An 18,621-nucleotide genomic window follows, 5' to 3' on the forward strand; every position below is an offset into this window, starting at 1 on the left:
GTTCACATGTTCAAAAAGTAATATCCTATTAGGTACTATAATCAATGTCTAAAGATTTATTAACCCCAATCTACGTACTACGAAAGGAGTAACAAGTGAACAAGTAAGATATCCAAATTAAACTTAGGCCCTCTAAATCTAAGCACCCAGAGAACCTCTCCATCTGTCATTCACCTTGTCATCCTGAACTCTGCTGATCCAGAACACAGGAAGGAGTCAGGTTTGATAAGCAAAACATGTGTCACCAAAGCTTATGCTCTTTCTCAAGAAAAGAACCTTTCTCAGAGACATATGATCTTTTATATAAATGTTTAACCTGCTGAGAACTTGATTTACAAACCCCATAGGAGATCAGAACCGTGAATTAAAAGAAGTATGAAAAACTATTTCATTAACATATACTGATTGCAAAGTGACTTGATAGAGGAAAGCACAAAATATATGAAAATATCATCAAAATTTTCTGGTTCTGTGTGATCACTGGCAACAAGTTTAAAATCTGTGAGCCTGTTTCTCTGTGCTAAAAGATTTAGTTTCCATTGTTTCTATGATGCCTAAAGCTTTGAAATTATCATTATGATTATGCAATAAGCCAACACACATTCAAAATATATACCACTCTTGGGTTAGAATTCCTAATATAACTCAATATGACCTAATAAGATGATAGTATTCAAGAAACTTATAACATAACCCACTATATCCTCAAGATATCATAGTACCCAACATTATGAGGATCCTATATTGGATAAATCCCACTTAACAAGTAGCCTAGATTATTAAAAGATTTCAATCCAAAAGGGAGAAAAATCAATGTTTCATGGTGATAAATCATTAGCTATTTAGAAAACTCAACAATTTCCCAAAGATTTTTGAGAGGAAGACGTATGTATTGATAATAATGGTTTTTTTTTGTTTTTAAACGATGCAACTACTTTGAAAACAGTAGTCACCTCTTTTTTTTTTTTAAAGATTTTATTTATTTATTTGAGAGAGAGAGAGAGTGAGCACGAGAGGGGGGAGCGGGAGAGGGAGAAGCAGACTCCCCGCCGAGCAGGGAGCCCGATGCGGGACTCGATCCCAGGACCCTGGGATCATGACCCGAGCTGAAGGCAGCCGCCCAACCAACTGAGCCACCCAGGAGCCCGATAATAATGTTTTTATGTATAGGTAGGGGATATGTAGGTCCTTGACTATGACTAACATAGTCAACATGAAATGGAACTCAGTGGGCAGGGGTTAAGTTCACTATCTCCCTATTGGCATTGAAACAGAAAGATAAGAAGACTACAGTAATTATTTTATATAATGCTTTTGTTTAGTATGTAAACCAAAATCTTCGCAGAGTATATATTATTTTTTTCTCTTCTCTTTGAAAAATCATAAGCGTTATTTGATGGGAAAATCCAGCTTGCTTTAAGGATTATAGTCTGGAAAGATCAGAGTTGTAACACTGAATGTTGCCACTAATCATTCTTAAGATTTGCTTTGTAGGCAAGACTTAGCGTCATGTTAACAATCAATGGTTACTGATTCCTTTTGCTCCCAGAAGAGCAAGCAATTATGACCCAGGAAGCTCCACCAAGCGATTACAAACAAATACTAACAAGAGTTCAATTCCACAGTCCTTAGATCATCATTCCATTTATTTATGGAGCTTTTATTGCATGATACCAACATATTTCATGAAACAAATACTTCCTGCTACTTAGCGAAGGAAGAGGCAACACTGAAAGTCATCAGGCAAATCATGGTCAAGTCTGCGGTTAAGGTCTCACTTCACTCACTCCAACAACCCATCCCATGAGAAACTACAGGTCTGGGCCATCTGCTCCATAACCTCTGATTTTCCAGGACACTGACGTCAGAACAGGGTAGGAGAACGGTACAGTGAGCTTAGAGGAAAAGTAATGGCAGGGTATGAACAGCAGAGTAAAGAGAAAAGTAACCCTGGGATAGCAAGTAAGTAAGAAAGAAAGAAAGAAAGGGAGGGAGAAGAGAGGGGAACTGGAGAAATAAAATCATAGCAACATTTGACATGAACATAGGTACAAAAAGTTAAGACTTGAGAGTCCTAGTGTCATCTTTTTCCTTCCTAATTAAGTTCTCTTTCTCATGGCAACGGTCATTGTCTTCTGTGTTATTCTCATCTGCCTTCCAAATGGCTATGAATATATGGACATTTGGCTTACTTTTAAATTATGAACTTTTAAAATAAAATAAGTTATGGAGGAGAGGGTTCTTTTTGTATTAGGGAATTACACGAATATAAAATTCTATACTAATTTTTGCTTAGAATAGAGTTGATAAATTTCGCCTTTGGCAAGGATAAATGGCACCTCAAGAAAGGCAATTCAAACACTCAAGTGCTTATCGCCGAAGATGTGCATAGTAAATCAGCTCTCATCTTGTCACGCCATGTTCATGATGAAAAAGAAAAGCTGCTTTACTCTAGGAAGTTTTCCATTATATTTCATCACATTTTATTGGGTCAATCAGCTTATTTTTACTGCTCAGTCAGAACAACCTATACCCAGGTAAACTCTGCCTGCAATTGTTATCACATATTTCCCCCTTAAAAGCCTCACTGCTCCAATATTGATTCAGAGTCCCACATCTGCAGTCAATCTAATAAACTTGAGTTAATAACAATCAAGATGACCAAAGCAGAAAAGTTTTCACATAATTCTAGGTCAACATTAATGAATAAATGAAAACACATATATCACACTGGTCATTATACATTTTGTAAATGATAAGCTCTCATAAATTATAACAAAAAAAATTAAAGTCCCTTAAGTGCATATACCCAGAACAGCATACTGGTTTTTGGGGGTTTTTTTTTGTTTGTTTTTTTGTAGAATTGTGACCAGTAATCCAGCTTCTAAGATTTCATTTCAAATTCATTGCAATAGAATCTCCAGTACATTTTTAAGATAAAATTCTCTACTTCTGTAACAATATTTTTTCTTTTTTACCTTTTACAAGCCTTTAGCAATTAGATACAGAACTAGAGTTGTTTTTTTTTTAAGCACTGAAATCTTTTCCTCTGCACTTTAAGTGCTTTTATTTATCCAGTTTTATCTATTAAGTAATCATCAAAGCATCTTCTCTTTGATTTGGAATATTAGCTGTATAAATTATAGATATATAAATTCAAAGCATATATAATATTTATATTGTAGATATAATATCTTCAAACAAATTAAAAGAACTCCAATATTTGAATTCGCTCAATGATTGCATGTAAATTGTTATTTCCATGAGTTTTGTGAAATGGTGAAAAAGGCTTAATTCCTTTCTTTTGGTGTCTGGAAATCCCAGTTTACAATAGTGGAAAGAGTTAGGTGAATATAATTTTCATTTAGATCAAGAAGGGTTCATCCCATGCCCTACATCTAAACGATATTAGATTCCTTTTCATTTTCCCAATCTTCCCATAGATTATGCTTCCTTGACAAACACAATTTTAGTCAACCTCTGTCTTTTCCTCTTTTACAAGTAACTCCTTATCATTGTACCCATAGGAAAGCCCATTACACCATAAATTTTGAACATTACCCTAAGAATAATAATTTATATATTCCAGGGGCACCTGGGTGGCTCAGTTGGTTAAGCGTCTGTCTTCGGCTCAGCTCATGATCTCGGGGTCCTGGGATCAAGCCCTGCATCGGGCTCCCTGCTCTGCAGAGAACCTGCTTTTCCCTCTCCTTCTGCCCCTTCCCCTGCTCGTGCTCTCTCTCACCCTCTTTCTCTTGAATGAATAGGTAAAATCTTTAAAAAAAATAATTTATATATTTTTATGGGGGAAAAATCACTCTTTTTATGGCAGTAGGGTTCAAGAAATTGTAAAGTTCTATATCAGTCTAAGACAAAACAAATTAATTCACCTTTTAAGACTGCCTATAATTTATTCCTAGGAATGTTAACACTCATGAATATATGTACATACGAACTCTGATAGAGAGGAGGAAAAAGAAAGAAGTTAATACTCCTTTAAAAAAAAAGATTTATTTATTTGAGAGAGAGAAAGTGCATGTGTGCATGAGTGAGCAGGGTAAGGGGCAAAAGGAGAGGGAGAGAGAGAATCTCAAGCGGACTCCCCACTGAGTGTGGAGCCTGATGCGGGGCTGGATCTCACAACCTGGAGATCATAACCTGAGCCGAAACCAAGAATCGATGCTCAACTGACTGAGCCACCCAGGTGCCCCAAGAAATTAATACTTCTTAAACTCTGTGCTAATATGAAGTATTTTTCTCACATAGAGTAACTTATGTTGTCCTTAAAACAATCCTGTGAGAGTTTTAAGTATTAATTATCCCATTTCTTTAGATGTAAATTCTAAATCTCAAATGGTGAAGTGATTTGCTTAAGGTCATATCTAGCTTATAAGTGGTAGAGCTCGGACTTGATGCCAAAGTTTCCAGTATAATTTCCACTTCACTATGATGTCTCTTCAACTCTTACCTTAGTTCTAAGTTTTTCAGAAACTTCCCCAAACTCCTACCTAAACTTAACTCTCCAACTGTTACAAAACCACTCTGCTAAGATCAAAGGGGGAAAAGAATAAAGTAAAGAAGAGAATCAAGAGCAGAATGAGGGAGAAAATTGGTACTGGCTTCATATTTACTATGGTTTAGACCTGAGAGTTGGTGTTTTCCAGTATCTCATTTAATCGCCCAAACAGATCCAAGAGATGCATACTACTACCCTCAAATATAAATGGGGAAACAGAGTCAGAGGGATGATCTAACTTGCTCGAAGCCATGGGAAAGGCAGGTAGGATTAGAACTCAAGTCTGCCCAACTGGAAAGCTAATGCTTTGGGACAAGAAACTGAGAGAATCAGAGTTGTAAGAGGCCTGAGAGGGAAATATATTTAATAAGTTACTTGAAACATGAATCTGCCTCAAATGTGTTATTGCTTAAATATTTCCATGTAGAAGAAACTAAATTCTTTCTGAATACACATTTCATTTGGAATAACTTCGACTGTGAAAAGATTCTCCCATACACCATGTTGTTGGGAGAGCTATGTCCATCCAATCTCCACTCCACAGGGGGTGTCCTATACTGATCAAAATCATACACGTAAAATTCTCTTCTCTAAAGAGAACATCTGAGATGGAGTAAGAGAATTTACTAATTAGGATTTACATAATTAACAGGAAAAGCAAAGCCATTTAGATTAAGATAATATATGCTGTTTGAATAAAAATGTTAAAGACAGTTTGGAAAAGAAAAGCAAGGTGTAGTGAAAACCAGGATCATTCCAGTTTATTCTCAGCACTCACATGAATTAGCTGGAGTGACCTTGGATAAGTCACTTCACTTCTCCAGATTTTAATTTCCTCACTTTGGAAGTCACTCAGATAATCTTAACATATGTTCCACATGTAAAATTCTATGATTACAGAATATCAATTACATTATTCGCAAACAATCTTGGAATGCTTACACATACACACACAACAGTGGATTAAATTCACTTCAGCAAACATGGCAACAAGGTTTGAGGTGGTGAGGATTAACTTTATCCCCTTCTCCTCAATCACTCTTCATTTGAATGGTACACGAACCCAAGTTTTCATTCATTTTGAGAACTAATACCTTAATAGCAGACACTAGCCTTTCTCTGGGTAGTGAAACTAAAAAATCCTTGGGAGTGTTTTAATATTCTTGTTCTATAAGCCAAAACAATAAATGGAAACTATGACCAAGAAATAAAAATGAAAATATTTATAGCTGTTTCAGCTTTCTAGAATCTGAAAATAATCTTACCATATTTACATGCTAGAAGAATTATGTAGATATTTTTCATTTTTTTTTAAAGATTTTATTTATTTATTTGACAGAGAGAGAATGAGAGAGAGCACATGAGAGGGAGGAGGGTCAGAGGGAGAAGCAGACTCCCCGCCGATGTGGGACTCGATCCTGGGACTCCAGGATCATGACCCGAGCCGAAGGCAGTCACTTAACCAACTGAGCCACCCAGGCACCCCGATATTTTTCATTTTAAAGTGCTCCTAGAGACTAGAGAGACTACTTTCCCAATCGCTTCAATGGTTTGCTTAAACAGTGTCTTACAGGCCAAACATGAATCACCTCAAGTTACTCAGCTTGTTGGTAGCAGGTGGGACCGATGGGACTTTAAAATAAAGAACATTTAAGTTAAAGGCAAGTGTTAAGCATTCAACAGCTAGAGGAGAGGAATATACCAGGGGGAGGGACAGAAGTGGTCATCAAAATGTGAAAAAAACAAAGGTAAAGAGAAGAAATGCTGCATCAGAGAGTTATATGTATAAGTAAAGAAATACCTCAAGTGGATTCAAACTGTGCAATAGATTCTTCAAATTTATTAGAACATAAGCTCTATGAGGGCAAGAACTTTTACTGTTTTTCATTGCCATAAAGTCCATCTAGAACAGTACCTGCCACCGTAGTAGGTGCTTAATATGCATTCACTGAATGAAGAGAAAGAGGAAATAACAGAAGAAAATTGTTGACATATAAAAATAATAAAAACGGAAACATGGCCATAAGAGTAGACATGGTATAGCTTATGGCTGACTAGAAAGCTCGAACAGATTCACTAGACGAGAGTTATGTTCTAGCTCTCAGCGGCTCCGAGCTCAACTTTCGACAAGTCATAACTTTCTTATGACTCAGTTTCTCAATCTATAAAATATCTTTCTTTACACTTTAAAAGGATCCTGTGAGGTGAGAGGAAAAGGAAAAGGGAAGGAGGAAGAACAGTGATATATGGCTTGGGACATAATGAGGTTCTGGGAAAGCAGAAATGCTGATTCGTATAAACGTGCAGAAGAGTCAGCAGAGAAACCGGTGTGAATCACAATACGGAAAAGAAGAGGGAGCGATCCGGAAGAGGGACAAAAGTTTGAATTAACTGTGCCAATAAGAAACAAGTATATTGTCCTAGAGACATATTTTTGTATGTGTGTTTGTAATAAGTATAAATACCATTCAGTATTACAATGCAATAAAGTATGTGAAAAGATCAGTGAAGATGCTTTAGTAGTTTAGAATGCAATGAAATATTGATAAATAAAGCCAAAGTGGCATCATTAGAAAAATAAAGGATGATTTAAGAGATAACTGGGTGGGTGGGAAGGCAGAGGAAGGAAGAACACCGATCTAGGGATCATCAAGGAACAAGGAGGAACGGGGTGGGGGGGGTGCAGTGCAGGCAAGAGGTGAGCCGCAGAGACATCTGCTTGATGCCAGCAAAGATCCCACCCTGGAAAACCCGATCTGTTTTCAACAGCGAGCTAGACACTGTATGGATGATCAAATAAAAAGGGAAAAGACTAGCACTACTGAAAATTTAATAAAAGCGAAACAAGAAGGCGGGAAGGAAACCGAATTTTAATAGTATGAACTACACATGCTTGATCAGTGGTCCCACTTGACATATGTCCCTGTCCGTTGGATGCCACTGAAGCCACCAGAGTTGGTCTCCAGCTCTTTTCTCTCTGGACCAGGGAAAAGCTGACAGGAGAAAAGAGCCACGTGTGGGTTTAAATTCTGGTGGCCAGGACACTACTCTGTGTTCTACTATTTTGGATTTCACTAAACCTTTCAGAATGTTGTGAATTTTTGTAAAAGAATGTCACTACATCTTTCAGAGCCCGGGTTTCCTCACCAGTGAATTTATCAAATTATTTGGTTTCAGTCAAGGATCTTTCACTTTCTCCCAGTTTTTAATGTCTTGGGCTTTAAACAAGTTTGGTTAAAGTGGAGAAAAGTTATCTGAAATCACCACTCTGAAATACCCACAAGTACAGTTGCAAGGAACTAGAAGAATTTCTTGGGCTTAAAATAAATGTCACTTTTAAATTGAAAGGAAGAAATCCTTTGGTATATTTAATTAATCACGTTGAGCTTTCGCAAATGGTGGTGATTCCTATTGTCACTGTGGTAACAATGGTTTGCCATGCAACCCAGTACAAAGAGACTTAAGACAAAGCAAAACAAATCTGGCCTAAGATGAAAATACTAATACACTCTTACACTACAGAGTCTGTTGTCAAGCAGGCTCTCCCATCCAGAAATACATTTTCTTCCAAGATGGCACTACGGTTCCCTGTGACAATTTAATTAATCAGCTCTTTTTATAGTAATCTAAGTTTGCAATCTCCTGGAATCAGTTCTTCCCATATACACAGAGGTTAAGATAAATTTTAAAGCCCAGGCAAAGAAAACAAATTAATGGTTCAAGTATTTTGTGCCCCAGTGAGAAATAAAAACTTAACCATTACCATGGCAAATAAAAATGTGGTAGTGGGAAGGCACTAACACACACAGAAAAACTTTAAATTAAAAAAAAAAGTATATATATATTTTCCAATCCTGCATTAGATCTCTTGAGCTCTAGATGTATGCATAGATTAATCTAGTGAAAACATGAAATTATATTACCTTATGAGAAAATGCCCATTTTAGAAAACCTGATGTAACCACTATTCTTACAGGCAATTTAAAATGTTATACATTGCCTTTTATTACAATAAAGCCAAAGAATGTTTTAACTTTAAAAGAGTCGGTGGGAAGGGGAGTAATTCCAGTGTTTATAGAATAAAAGCCTAATAATACTAGAAGGTAGATTGGTTGGGGAATAACGGAGCAGACACAATTACTAGGATTGTCTCTGTTCCACTCTCTCAGGCTCCAGGATAAAGAAGAATCAATTAGCCCTCCACAGACTATGACCTTGAAGGATACAGCTCTGTGCATAATATGCTGAATATGCTCAGACAGATAGGAAAGGGAGAATAACATCTTGAAACCACTGAGGAGCATGTTTCAGATACGATAATGCCGTCTTAAGATGCATACCACCGCAGCGTAGCTCATGTCAAAAACACACATGACGAAAGGAACGCTCTTGTTCTTCCTGGGACTAAGCAGTACTTTCTGAGTTGAAGGAAAAAAAGGTGAACGAGGTTACAAAATGACAGTCTGACTCCAAGCTTTTCTTTTTCCTTGCTTTCCTTTAGTGCATGGTTACAAGCTTTTTAAACAACAAAGCAACCACTCATAGGAGTGTCTGAAAGCAAAGCTCCCTGGACCAATCTCCGACCCCTCTCCCCCCCAAAAATAGACTCCTAATATTTAGGATATTAGTGTTTTTGTTGTTTTCAGGCACTAGGTGGAAAAAAATTAACACAGAGTTTCCCACACAGAAAACCCATAGGCTGTAAAGTGTCAAGCACCATCTACCTCTAACTTTTCAGGAGAAAACTACTTCTCATACTGCTTTTCCAGGCTGATCTCCAACGCACTTCAAAATGCTGCAGCTGTGTCTCTGGCCAGAACTGGCCACTGCGATGCTTTTAGGCCGCAATAAATCTTTTCCACTCAATGCAAATGCCAGAAAATCAATGCCCAAGCTCGAAAATGAAGAGAAGAGAAACTATATGGAATGCATACCCTAGGAAAACACTTAGAAGAAGAATTTACCTTCAAAAATAATTTCTCAAAAAGTCACAACATACTTTTTGACATGGTCCTAGATCAGGAAAAGGTAACTGGATGGTTCTTTGTTTGCTTCCCCACCGCCCCCAAAGATGACAAAATTATAGACTTTACTTGAAGAGTTGTTGTTTTTTTTTTTTCCCCAAAAGGGTCCTCTTTCTTTTTCTGGACAACTAAACCTCTTTGGGCACATTTTAATTAAAGACAAGTTTCAAGCGATAAAGACAAAGAAGTAACCTTGTCTTCACGGTGAATTTTGCTTCTCTTTGCAGGATCTGTACTTGCTTTTTATAGCCTGTCATTTCATCTGGGTATTATTTCCCGGTCACTTTGCCAGGTGGGAAGAGGCGATGAATGCAGTGATGTCTGTCAGACCTTTAATGATGCTTCAGGGATTTGATAAAGATACAAAGCAGTGTCTGCAGAAAGGAGGTTCTTTCCTAATTACACCTGAAAAACAAGCCTCTCGCTCTCTTTTTTAATCTTTGCCACTGAAACTGCTGTGTATGAAATGATCTTGAATCACAAGCACAAATCAAGTTTTCTGTGTTTCTCTACCACACGGCTCTCCCTCATTCGCAACATAATGTCTGGAAAAGATATTCTTTATTCTTCCTTAGCATCCAGAGGGAAACAGAAGGGGTGAGTATTTCATCACGGAACTCTTACCCTCAACTCTAAGAGATTTTACACACGTTATTAAGAACCAAATCCTCTCATCTTTCACTTTTTTCTACTAAGGGAATATTCATCAATGGTAGAAAGTGGTAGAAGACAGAGAGATGAAAATAAATCAGAAACATTTAGAAAAAAGAAGCTAGAGGAGAGGCGCCTGGGTGACTCAGATGGTTGAGCGCCTGCTTTGGCTCAGGTCATGGTTCCAGGGTCCTGGGATCGAGCCCCACGTCCGGCTCCCTGCTCAGCGGGGAGCCTGCTTCTCCCTCTCCCTCTGCCTTTCCCGCTGCTCATGCTCTCTTTTCTCTCTGTATCTCTGTGTCTCGAATGAATAAATTAAAAAAAAATCTTAAAAAAAAAAAAAAAGAAGCAGCTAGAGGAAACTCCCCCTGTCTACTGGCATTTGGAGCAATCTGACTAGTCATGGTTTCATTCCTGTCAACTTTCCATTGTAAAAGCATCGCGGGGCCCCAGTCGGAACAGGAGCACATTGTTCTGTACTGTTTTAAGAGCGTGGGCTCTCCTCACTCACAGGTTATTAAACTGCGCGGCTGCCGGGCAAAAAATGACACGTCTGGGGAAAAAAACAACAACAAAACAAAACAAAAACGATGTGCCTTCCTAATGGATCTTGTACTTTTTAATGACTGCCAAGGAAGCTCTTTAAACATTTGATTACAGAAGACAAAACTAACTTGGGAAAATCCCTTCATGCAGACTTTGGGCTGCGTCCTGAAAAAAATAAAGCTGCCCCTCACCGGTGCTCAGGAGCCTAAATGACAATCTGGGCAGGACAGGGAGAGCCCGCCGCTGCTGGGGGCTGAGCACGGTGACTGCGCTATCAGGAAGAACCAATTATAAGAGAAGTGTGGTGAGAGCAGAGAGCAGTGAAGGGAACAGGAAGAAGGGATGGAGGCAGATACCAGGTGGTGTGGGGCTGCTGGGAGGCCAAGGGGAACCGAAGGGTGAGGAGGGGTGAGGGAAGGCTACATGGGAACGAGAGACGCGAAACCACACTCGCCGCTCTATGGAAGTCACACTCATATAAAACAGAAAGGATGCTCTGCTGTCTTAATTTTTAAAGAAGTGTTAGAAATCAATGGAACTGCAGTGACATTCAAGCACGACTCGCAGACGCTCAAGCTGGGGGTGTCCCCCCACCCCAGCCCGTGAACAATCTGGCTGGAGGGAACGCTGCTTCACACCAGCGGTTTGCAAGATCATTTTACTCATCTCTACGGCCACCCCAAGTGTTCCAGTCACATGATGCGCTTCAACAAAACCATGCAATTAAAATAGAAGAAGACAAGGAAACAGCTCCCTGCGCTAGAGAACGCCTTTTGGCGCCTCAAGCCCACCCCTTTCCATTATTCATCACCTCTCTCTCTCTACTTACAAAGTTTAGGAGCAGTTTGGAGATTAGTTTCTGTTGTTTGTGGCTGAGTTGCTGACTTGGGTGTTCTCACCTCGGGGTTCCGTGTGGGGAAAGGGAAGGATGGTGCGGTGGACGGCAGGAAAGAAAAAGCAAAAATACGATTCTTCGGGGTGGGTACTGCTGCAGGTTGGGAGGACACAACAGCATTGTCAACTTGCAGTGTAACTTGAACCTCAGTTTCAGATGGAGCCCTAGAGACAGGTGAAGTGTATGCCTCAGATGCTACCCACACAGCTGAGGCAGCAGTTGGATCCAGAGAAATAATAGGGTCCTGGCCTAACCCCCCAGGGTCAAGGTGAGTAGGAGAGTCATACTCAAATATCTTGTCCACGAACACCCACTTGAGGCCGGCAATGCAGAGGCAGAGGCTGACTAGACAAGCCAGAATGGGGACAATGCAGATTTTCTCTGAGTTGAGGCAACCTCTCAGGCGCTCGGCTTCCAGGCACACACAGCAGGGAGCTGCCAGGCCCACGAGTCCGGGGGTTCTCCCATCTTCAGTCTGGGTCTCTGGCATGTCTTCTGCTGCCGGAAGCCCATCAAGAGATGGGTCTGCACTCAGCTGAGTGGAGGGGCTGGAGGACCTCTCAGCAGCTCCCTCGGACATGTCTGGGGAATAAATCTCCATCGGCTCACCTCCAGAAGGCCTGGCCTCTCTCACGGTCCATTACCATGCAGAGCCCCCCCCAACCAAATGATGCAGCATCTTACAGGGGGAAATCGATAAGTCTTCCAAGTCCAAGGCCATTATCAAAAGCAAGAGGAGTTCAGGAGGCAGGAAGAAGGAAAAAAAGCCTCTAGCAACTACCAAATACAAGTATATTGTAATTCGTGATGGCTGTTTCTGGGCCACTTTTGCAGTTCTTTCAAATGCTTCTCCGAACCATCCCGGCTGGTCAAGAGGACTGGGGCCAAAACCGAAACCGAGCCGAGGGTTGGTCAATTAGGTAAACCAGTAGCCCAAACTGAAAGGCATGTTTCTCACCTCGAGCATCTGAAGCTGCTGTCTGCTTAGATGGAGAAAGCAACTGTCATGCAGGAGAAGTAAAAGCAAAAGCAGGACCAGCGGTGGCGGCGGCGGCGGCGGCGGGAAGAGAGGCAGCAGGGCCAGTAGCAACAGCATCCTGTTGTGTTAACGCGACGGCTGGAAGAGGCTGAATCATTATAGAGCAGCAGGTGCCTGCCCTGCGAGCATCACTGCAAACAGGGTCATGGCAGAGGGATCCGAAGGGAAGAGTGCGGCCCCAGAGGGGCGGTGACTCCCCTCCCCGCCCTACCTCCACCCCCACCCCCGAACCACTCCTCTTTGTCCTTCTGGAGCGCTCATTCACTTTCTTCCTCTGCGGCTTGCTCGGCCCTGCTTCATAGTCTCTTTCTCTTCCTTTCCCCTCCTCATCCAAAGACGTTCTCTCTCCCTCTCTCCCTTTCCCTCTCTCTCTCTCTCTCTCTCTCTCTTTCTCCTCCCTCCTCCCTCTGTCTGTACTCCAGAGCTGCTGGATGCTCTGAGTAAAATCAGTACACCCAGCAACGCAGGACTGCCAGTGACTTCCTATTTTATCCAATTAGAAGGAATAAAGGCCATCAAATCAAAGAGAAGCAGGCAGGCACCAGTTTAAGCTCAGTCCCCATGGCCCCCACCCCGCTTCTTCCCTTTCTCTTTTTCTCTCCACAAGAAGCGGCCCCCGTTTTCCACCCCCACCTTGCTCGCTTCCAGTCTTGCCGGCTCTCTTTCCTTCACCCACTGTTGGGTCAGAAAAAGCCAGCGATCGATGCTAGCAATCTAACAAAGCTGGGATGGGGCGGGGGATGTAGGTGGGACCTTATGGGTTGGACCTGAGGCTTGGCAAAGTCTGATATCTGATTCCTCCCTAGAGAGGTAAGCTTTTCAACAGCAATTTCTTCTTGCCTGCCGCTGAGAGATAGCATTCCTTCCCCTGCCCTCTAATAAGTTTTGCTCACGAAGAGGACTGGTATTACCTGATCTTCAACCAACAGTTAGAACATTTTTTTCCGAACCATGGACAGCTCTGCCTTCAGCCCTGTTCCCGACGATCCTGTAAGACTTTACAATACCCAGGGTGAAGCGATGTTGGAGGAGGGGTGCTAGGCAAGGGGAGATGTGTTCATGTAGCCCCACTCTGGTCCCACTTATATTTCCATTTCCTCTTCCCACCCGCAGCAGTCCGAGACTAATGTTAAGCTAATAAGAAACACTGGTAAATAGCGCTCTTCATTTTGAAAATTTCACTGCAGAGGTTTGAATTCCCTGGGCGCTGTAATATATACCACATGTCCTCAGCTAGAACCACACTGCAAGTATGAAGAAGAGTTTTCCACTAAAGTGAAGGAGAAATAAAGAGTTTCTCCAGACAAACAAAATTGAGGGAATTTATAGCCAGTAGCAAGAGATAGTAAAACAGATTCTTTAAAGAGAAGGAAAGTGAAATAGGTCAGAAACTCAGATGCACATGAAGAAAAGAAAAGCACCAAAACAAAACAAAACAAAAAAAAGTGAGGGCAAAAAAAAAAAAAATTGTTCTTATTTTTGATTGATCTAACAGATAAGAGTTTGCTCAAAATGATAATAGCAACAATATATTTGATTATGTATGATTATGTGTAAAAACCTACTCATGGGGCACCTGGGTGGCTCAGTTGGTTAAGCGACTGGCTTCGGCTCAGGTCATGATCCTGGAGTCCCGGGATCGAGTCCCGCATCGGGCTCCCTGCTCAGCGGGGAGTCTGCTTCTCCCTCTGACCCTCCCCACTCTCATGCTCTATCTCATTCTCTCTCTCAAATAAATAAATAAAATCTTTAAAAAAAAAAACCTACTCATGTATGTTTACATATAAGTGAAATAAATAAAGGCAATGATCCAAGAAATGGGGGGGGGGGGAAGCATGCCTTTTGGGTTAGGTTTCAGTAGCTTTACCTTACAGATAGTTTCAACGCAGCGTTTTTTTCCCCCTTATAAAATAGCAGCCCTTGGGCGCCTGGGTGGCTCAGTTGGTTGGGTCACTGCCTTCGGCTCAGGTCATGATCCTAGAGTCCCGGGATCGAGTCCCGCATCGGGCTCCCTGCTCGGTGGGGAGTCTGCTTCTCCCTCTGACCCTCCTCCCTCTCCTGTGCTCTCTCTCTCTCTCAAATAAATAAATAAAATCTTAAAAAAAAAATAGCAGCCCTTAAAAGGCTGGAAGAAATGCAGTGTTCAATAGGGAGTACAGGATTCCCCGAACCTCCCATTCTTGCATGTCAGTTCACACTATATGCATCTGAACCTTTAATCCCTGCTTTACTGTGACTGCACACTCAAATGGTTTCCAAGGAACCATTCTGCTCACCTATGTCAACAGGACTCTTAAAAACTCTCTCTAAATCTATACTACACACACAACCAGCATATGAGTCCCAGAAGCAATAAATTTAGAGCTCAAGTCCTGAGAAATTCTGCTTTAAGCACATTATATTTGGTATAGCACAATCTTCCCTGCTCTTAAATAGTTTTACGCTTTAAGTGGGCATGCAATAAGAATATTACCATTTCTTTCAAAATGAAATTGGCCCATAATTATAAATGATTTAAAGGATGTTAAATCTCAAAATGTGTCTGCAGTAACAACAACTACAAAAGCCTGAAACAATTTGCTTAATTGTAATTATGACTGTGACAAGCTTATGGGCAAAATGACTTATCCTCTCCATAACCTGCACTTATATACCAATAACCAATATTTTAAAATAATACTTAAAATAAGATCTTGTGCTGGCTTTCTAGCTTTAACTATTTTATTTTTTAAATAAACTTATTTATATTAGAGAGGGGAAGGGGGGAGAGCATAAGCAGGGGTAGGGGCAGAGGGAGAGACTCCCAAGTAAGCTCTACACTCAGCGGGGCTGCATCTCAGGACCCTGAGATCATGACCTGAGCTGAAACCAAGAGTCAAATGCTCAACTGGCTGAGCCAATCTGGCACCCCATTAACTATTTGATTTTAAAGCAGTGAGAGTTCTCTTAAAGATTCTAACAATGGACATGAAATTTCCTATCACAGGAAATCTGTTTCTTAGCATTTATAGTATTCATACTGAGAGGTATTAACATTTCAATAATCAATATTCATGTAAATATTCAAAACCCATATAAGCAAAGTAAATGTTTATGCTAAATTAGGGTACTTTATAATTCCTTTACAGATCACCCAGTTAAAATACATGGGCCCATCGCTTCTCGGCCTTTTGGCTGAGATCAAGTGTAAAATACATGGGCCCTACCTCCTCACTTATGTCCCAAACCAACATTACATTCAAGTATAATACATTGGCATTTCATTCAGAGCCAATCATCTAGGTTTCAAAAATCAAAATGGGGTTCAGGCAGCCCAAGTCGGGCAGGTAAGAGAAGATACCCAAAACAGTAACCCAGAGTTTAAAAAGTGGTCCTCAGCTTGTACCAACAACTAATCACCTCACCTTAATCACTCAGAGCAAACATATTCTGTAGAAAAAGAAATTATCGGGCTCTGCTCTAGTTGTCATCTTAAAGACACGCAGCACTTAGAAAGGTAAGCAACGTATCCTACAAAGACTAGGACAAAACAGCAGAGACAAAATCCTGTGGGCTGCCACAATGGTTCTTTACCTGGGCTACACACATCGGACTGTGGGGTGTGTACTGTCCTCCCTGGAGAGGTATTCCAAGAGCCCCGTGGCACCCTGAAGCTAAGATCGGCTTGCAGAAAGCCAGCGTCCTGTAAAATGGTTTCCCATCAAATCAGAAGGTGACTGTAACTGAAGAAAGGGGGTACAGGAGGTAAAGAAAAAAAAAAAAACAGTTCTTCATTCATTCCCCCCCTTGGGACTAGGAGCAGAAGGTTGTCTTTATCCCTTAATCACATCCCCTCTAGCAGTAAAGAAGTGAGGAAGGGTGGTGTGAATCGGTGAGGGATCAGAATTTCCTTTGGCTGAAACATGCCTATTTGGAGGAAGAATCGCAAGGATATACCACTTTAACCCTTCAGGCTCCACCCCAATAAAGCCCAGGAGCACCCATATTTCTGTGTCCCCTTAAAAAATAAACATGAGCCAGAATTTTGCTACCTTTTAAAAATCACATTACCATCTCGTTCATCACAACAAAAGCTACATCACACCTTTGTGCCAGGCATTCTGCTAGGTTGTTAATATATATTATTTTCTTATCTTCACTAATCCTGTACAGTACATATAATCTTAAAAAAAAAAAAAAGAAAAAAGAAACAGACACAGGCAGCTTAGGTAACTTAGCCACAGTCACAAAGCTATTAAGTGATACGGCCGAGATCTGAACAAAAGTCTGATTCAAGGGCGCCTAGATGGCTCAGTCAGTTAAGCGTCTGCCTTCGGCTCATGTCACGGTCCCAGGGTCCTGGGATTGAGCCCCACATCGGGCTCCTTGCTCAGCGGGGAGCCTGCTTCTCCTTCTCCCTCTGCCTGCCTGTCTACTTGAGCTTTCTCTGTCAAATAAATAAATAAAATCTAAAAAAAAAAAAAAAAGTCTGATTCATGCTATTTCTGCTGAAAAATACTGCTTTTCTTTTTAATCACAATAATGCATCTGATTATATGTTGCTTACCTACCACTTCATTGGGAGAATAAAGGAACCAAAAAGTATAATAATGAAAAAGGCTTAGTTCCTTAATGTAGTCTGTAAACAAACTTAAAGGCGCCTCCTTTCCAAAATAAGAGCTTTCTAAAATTTTGCCTAGTGATATCCAGAAGTCATAAGGATCAAGTACAGGCTATTTAAATGTGACCTACTTATAATGGAAATTGAATGAGCTCCTCCACAGTCTCAGTTCCAGCATTTTCTCTGGAAAGCTCTCTCGGTTATGTACTTCTGTGAAACAAACTGCCCCAAAATAGCTTGAAACAACAACAGTTGTCTATCTCCCGAGTCTGCAGGCTGATGGGGTTCAGCTGAGTGGTTCTTCTGCTCCATTTGATGTCAGCTGGGGCTGCGGTCAGCTGGGGCACAACTGGGCTGAACTATGAAGATGGCACTCACATGACCAGCAGCTGATGTCGGATGTCAGCGGGAAGCTCAGTGGGGGCTGGGAGGCACACCAACCCACAGCCTCTCCCTGTGGCTTGGGCTTCTCACAGCTGGGTTCTGAGCAGAAGCATCCTAAGAAGGAGGAAGCACAAGCTGCCAGTCCTCCTGCAGACTGAATCTGGAGGCTACATGGGTTATTTCCATTGCCTCCTACTGGTGAAGCAGGATGGGGATGGGGGGGAGGGGATTAAGTCTCGATGGGACAGTGACAAAGAATTTGCTGCCATAATTCATCCACCGCAGAAGGTAAGGAAGTAAATGTTAGTAAGTCGACCTGGGACAAGAGGAGATGGGGTAATACAGAATGGGATTTGGCAGAAGAAAATCAAAATACACGTGTATTTCTGATCCACTTTCATAATATTGCAGCTTCCTTCTAAGCCAGCTTCAATGAAGAAAAAAGAAATCCTATCATATCATCAAATATACTGAAATTCCTCTGCTACTTCAATTCAAGCCAGGCTATTGGGTTTAGCATTTATTTTATTTATTTTATTATCAGAAGTATTTAGCACAGCTCTAGCAGATGAAAGAGGGTGGTAAATGCTAGTTTGCTTTTGACTGTATTACCCAAATTTCTCTTCTCTTTTACATTTTTTTCCCCTATATTTTGGCTCTTTTGCTCTGAAAATGTTCATCTCTGAAAAATCTTACCCTTGCTCCTAAATTTTATGGCCAAAAACACAGAATTTACTTTGTGGTGTCTAGTACCACAATGACCAGGATAATTTCTTTCTTTTTTTTTTTTTAAGACTTATTTATTTATTTGAGAGAAAGAAAGAGCATGCATGAGCAAAGCTGGGGGAGGGGCAGAGGGAGAGAATCCCAAGCATACTCCCTGCTGAGCACAGAGCCTGGACTTGGGGCTGCATCCCATGACCCAGGAGATCGTGACCTGAGCCAAAACCAACCAAATACCCAACC

General features: G+C 41.0%; 2 protein-coding genes across 9 annotated transcripts in view; both read right to left on the reverse strand.

Moving 5' to 3' along the window:
* NRG1 (neuregulin 1) overlaps positions 1-18,621 on the reverse strand; it is a 219,031-nt gene that overhangs the window by 111,196 nt on the left and 89,214 nt on the right. For 2 of the 8 annotated variants that reach the window (XM_045879808.2, XM_045879807.2), the window contains exon 1: positions 11,567-12,233. The exons of the other annotated variants lie outside the window; for them this stretch is intronic. In XM_045879808.2, coding sequence (XP_045735764.1) covers positions 11,567-12,233 — 667 coding nt within the window. Of the gene's footprint in view, positions 1-11,566; positions 12,234-18,621 lie in introns of those variants that run through there. 8 annotated transcript variants of the gene reach the window in all.
* Positions 12,544-12,858, reverse strand: LOC135363697 (uncharacterized). The gene has a single exon (XM_064585573.1). The coding sequence runs from the start codon at positions 12,726-12,728 to the stop codon at positions 12,549-12,551; it is 180 nt and encodes a 59-aa protein (XP_064441643.1). The 5' UTR covers positions 12,729-12,858; the 3' UTR covers positions 12,544-12,548.

Source organism: Mirounga angustirostris, unplaced genomic scaffold, assembly GCF_029215605.1.
Source record: "Mirounga angustirostris isolate CCGP_5_RB_7025 unplaced genomic scaffold, mMirAng1.0.hap1 SCAF_2, whole genome shotgun sequence".
NCBI classification, from domain to species: domain Eukaryota; kingdom Metazoa; phylum Chordata; class Mammalia; order Carnivora; family Phocidae; genus Mirounga; species Mirounga angustirostris.

Coding starts and splice junctions, on each gene's coding strand:
- LOC135363697 (XM_064585573.1), bottom strand. CDS start 12,728: ATGCTGTTGCTACTGGCCCTGCTGCCTCTCTTCCCGCCGCCGCCGCCG.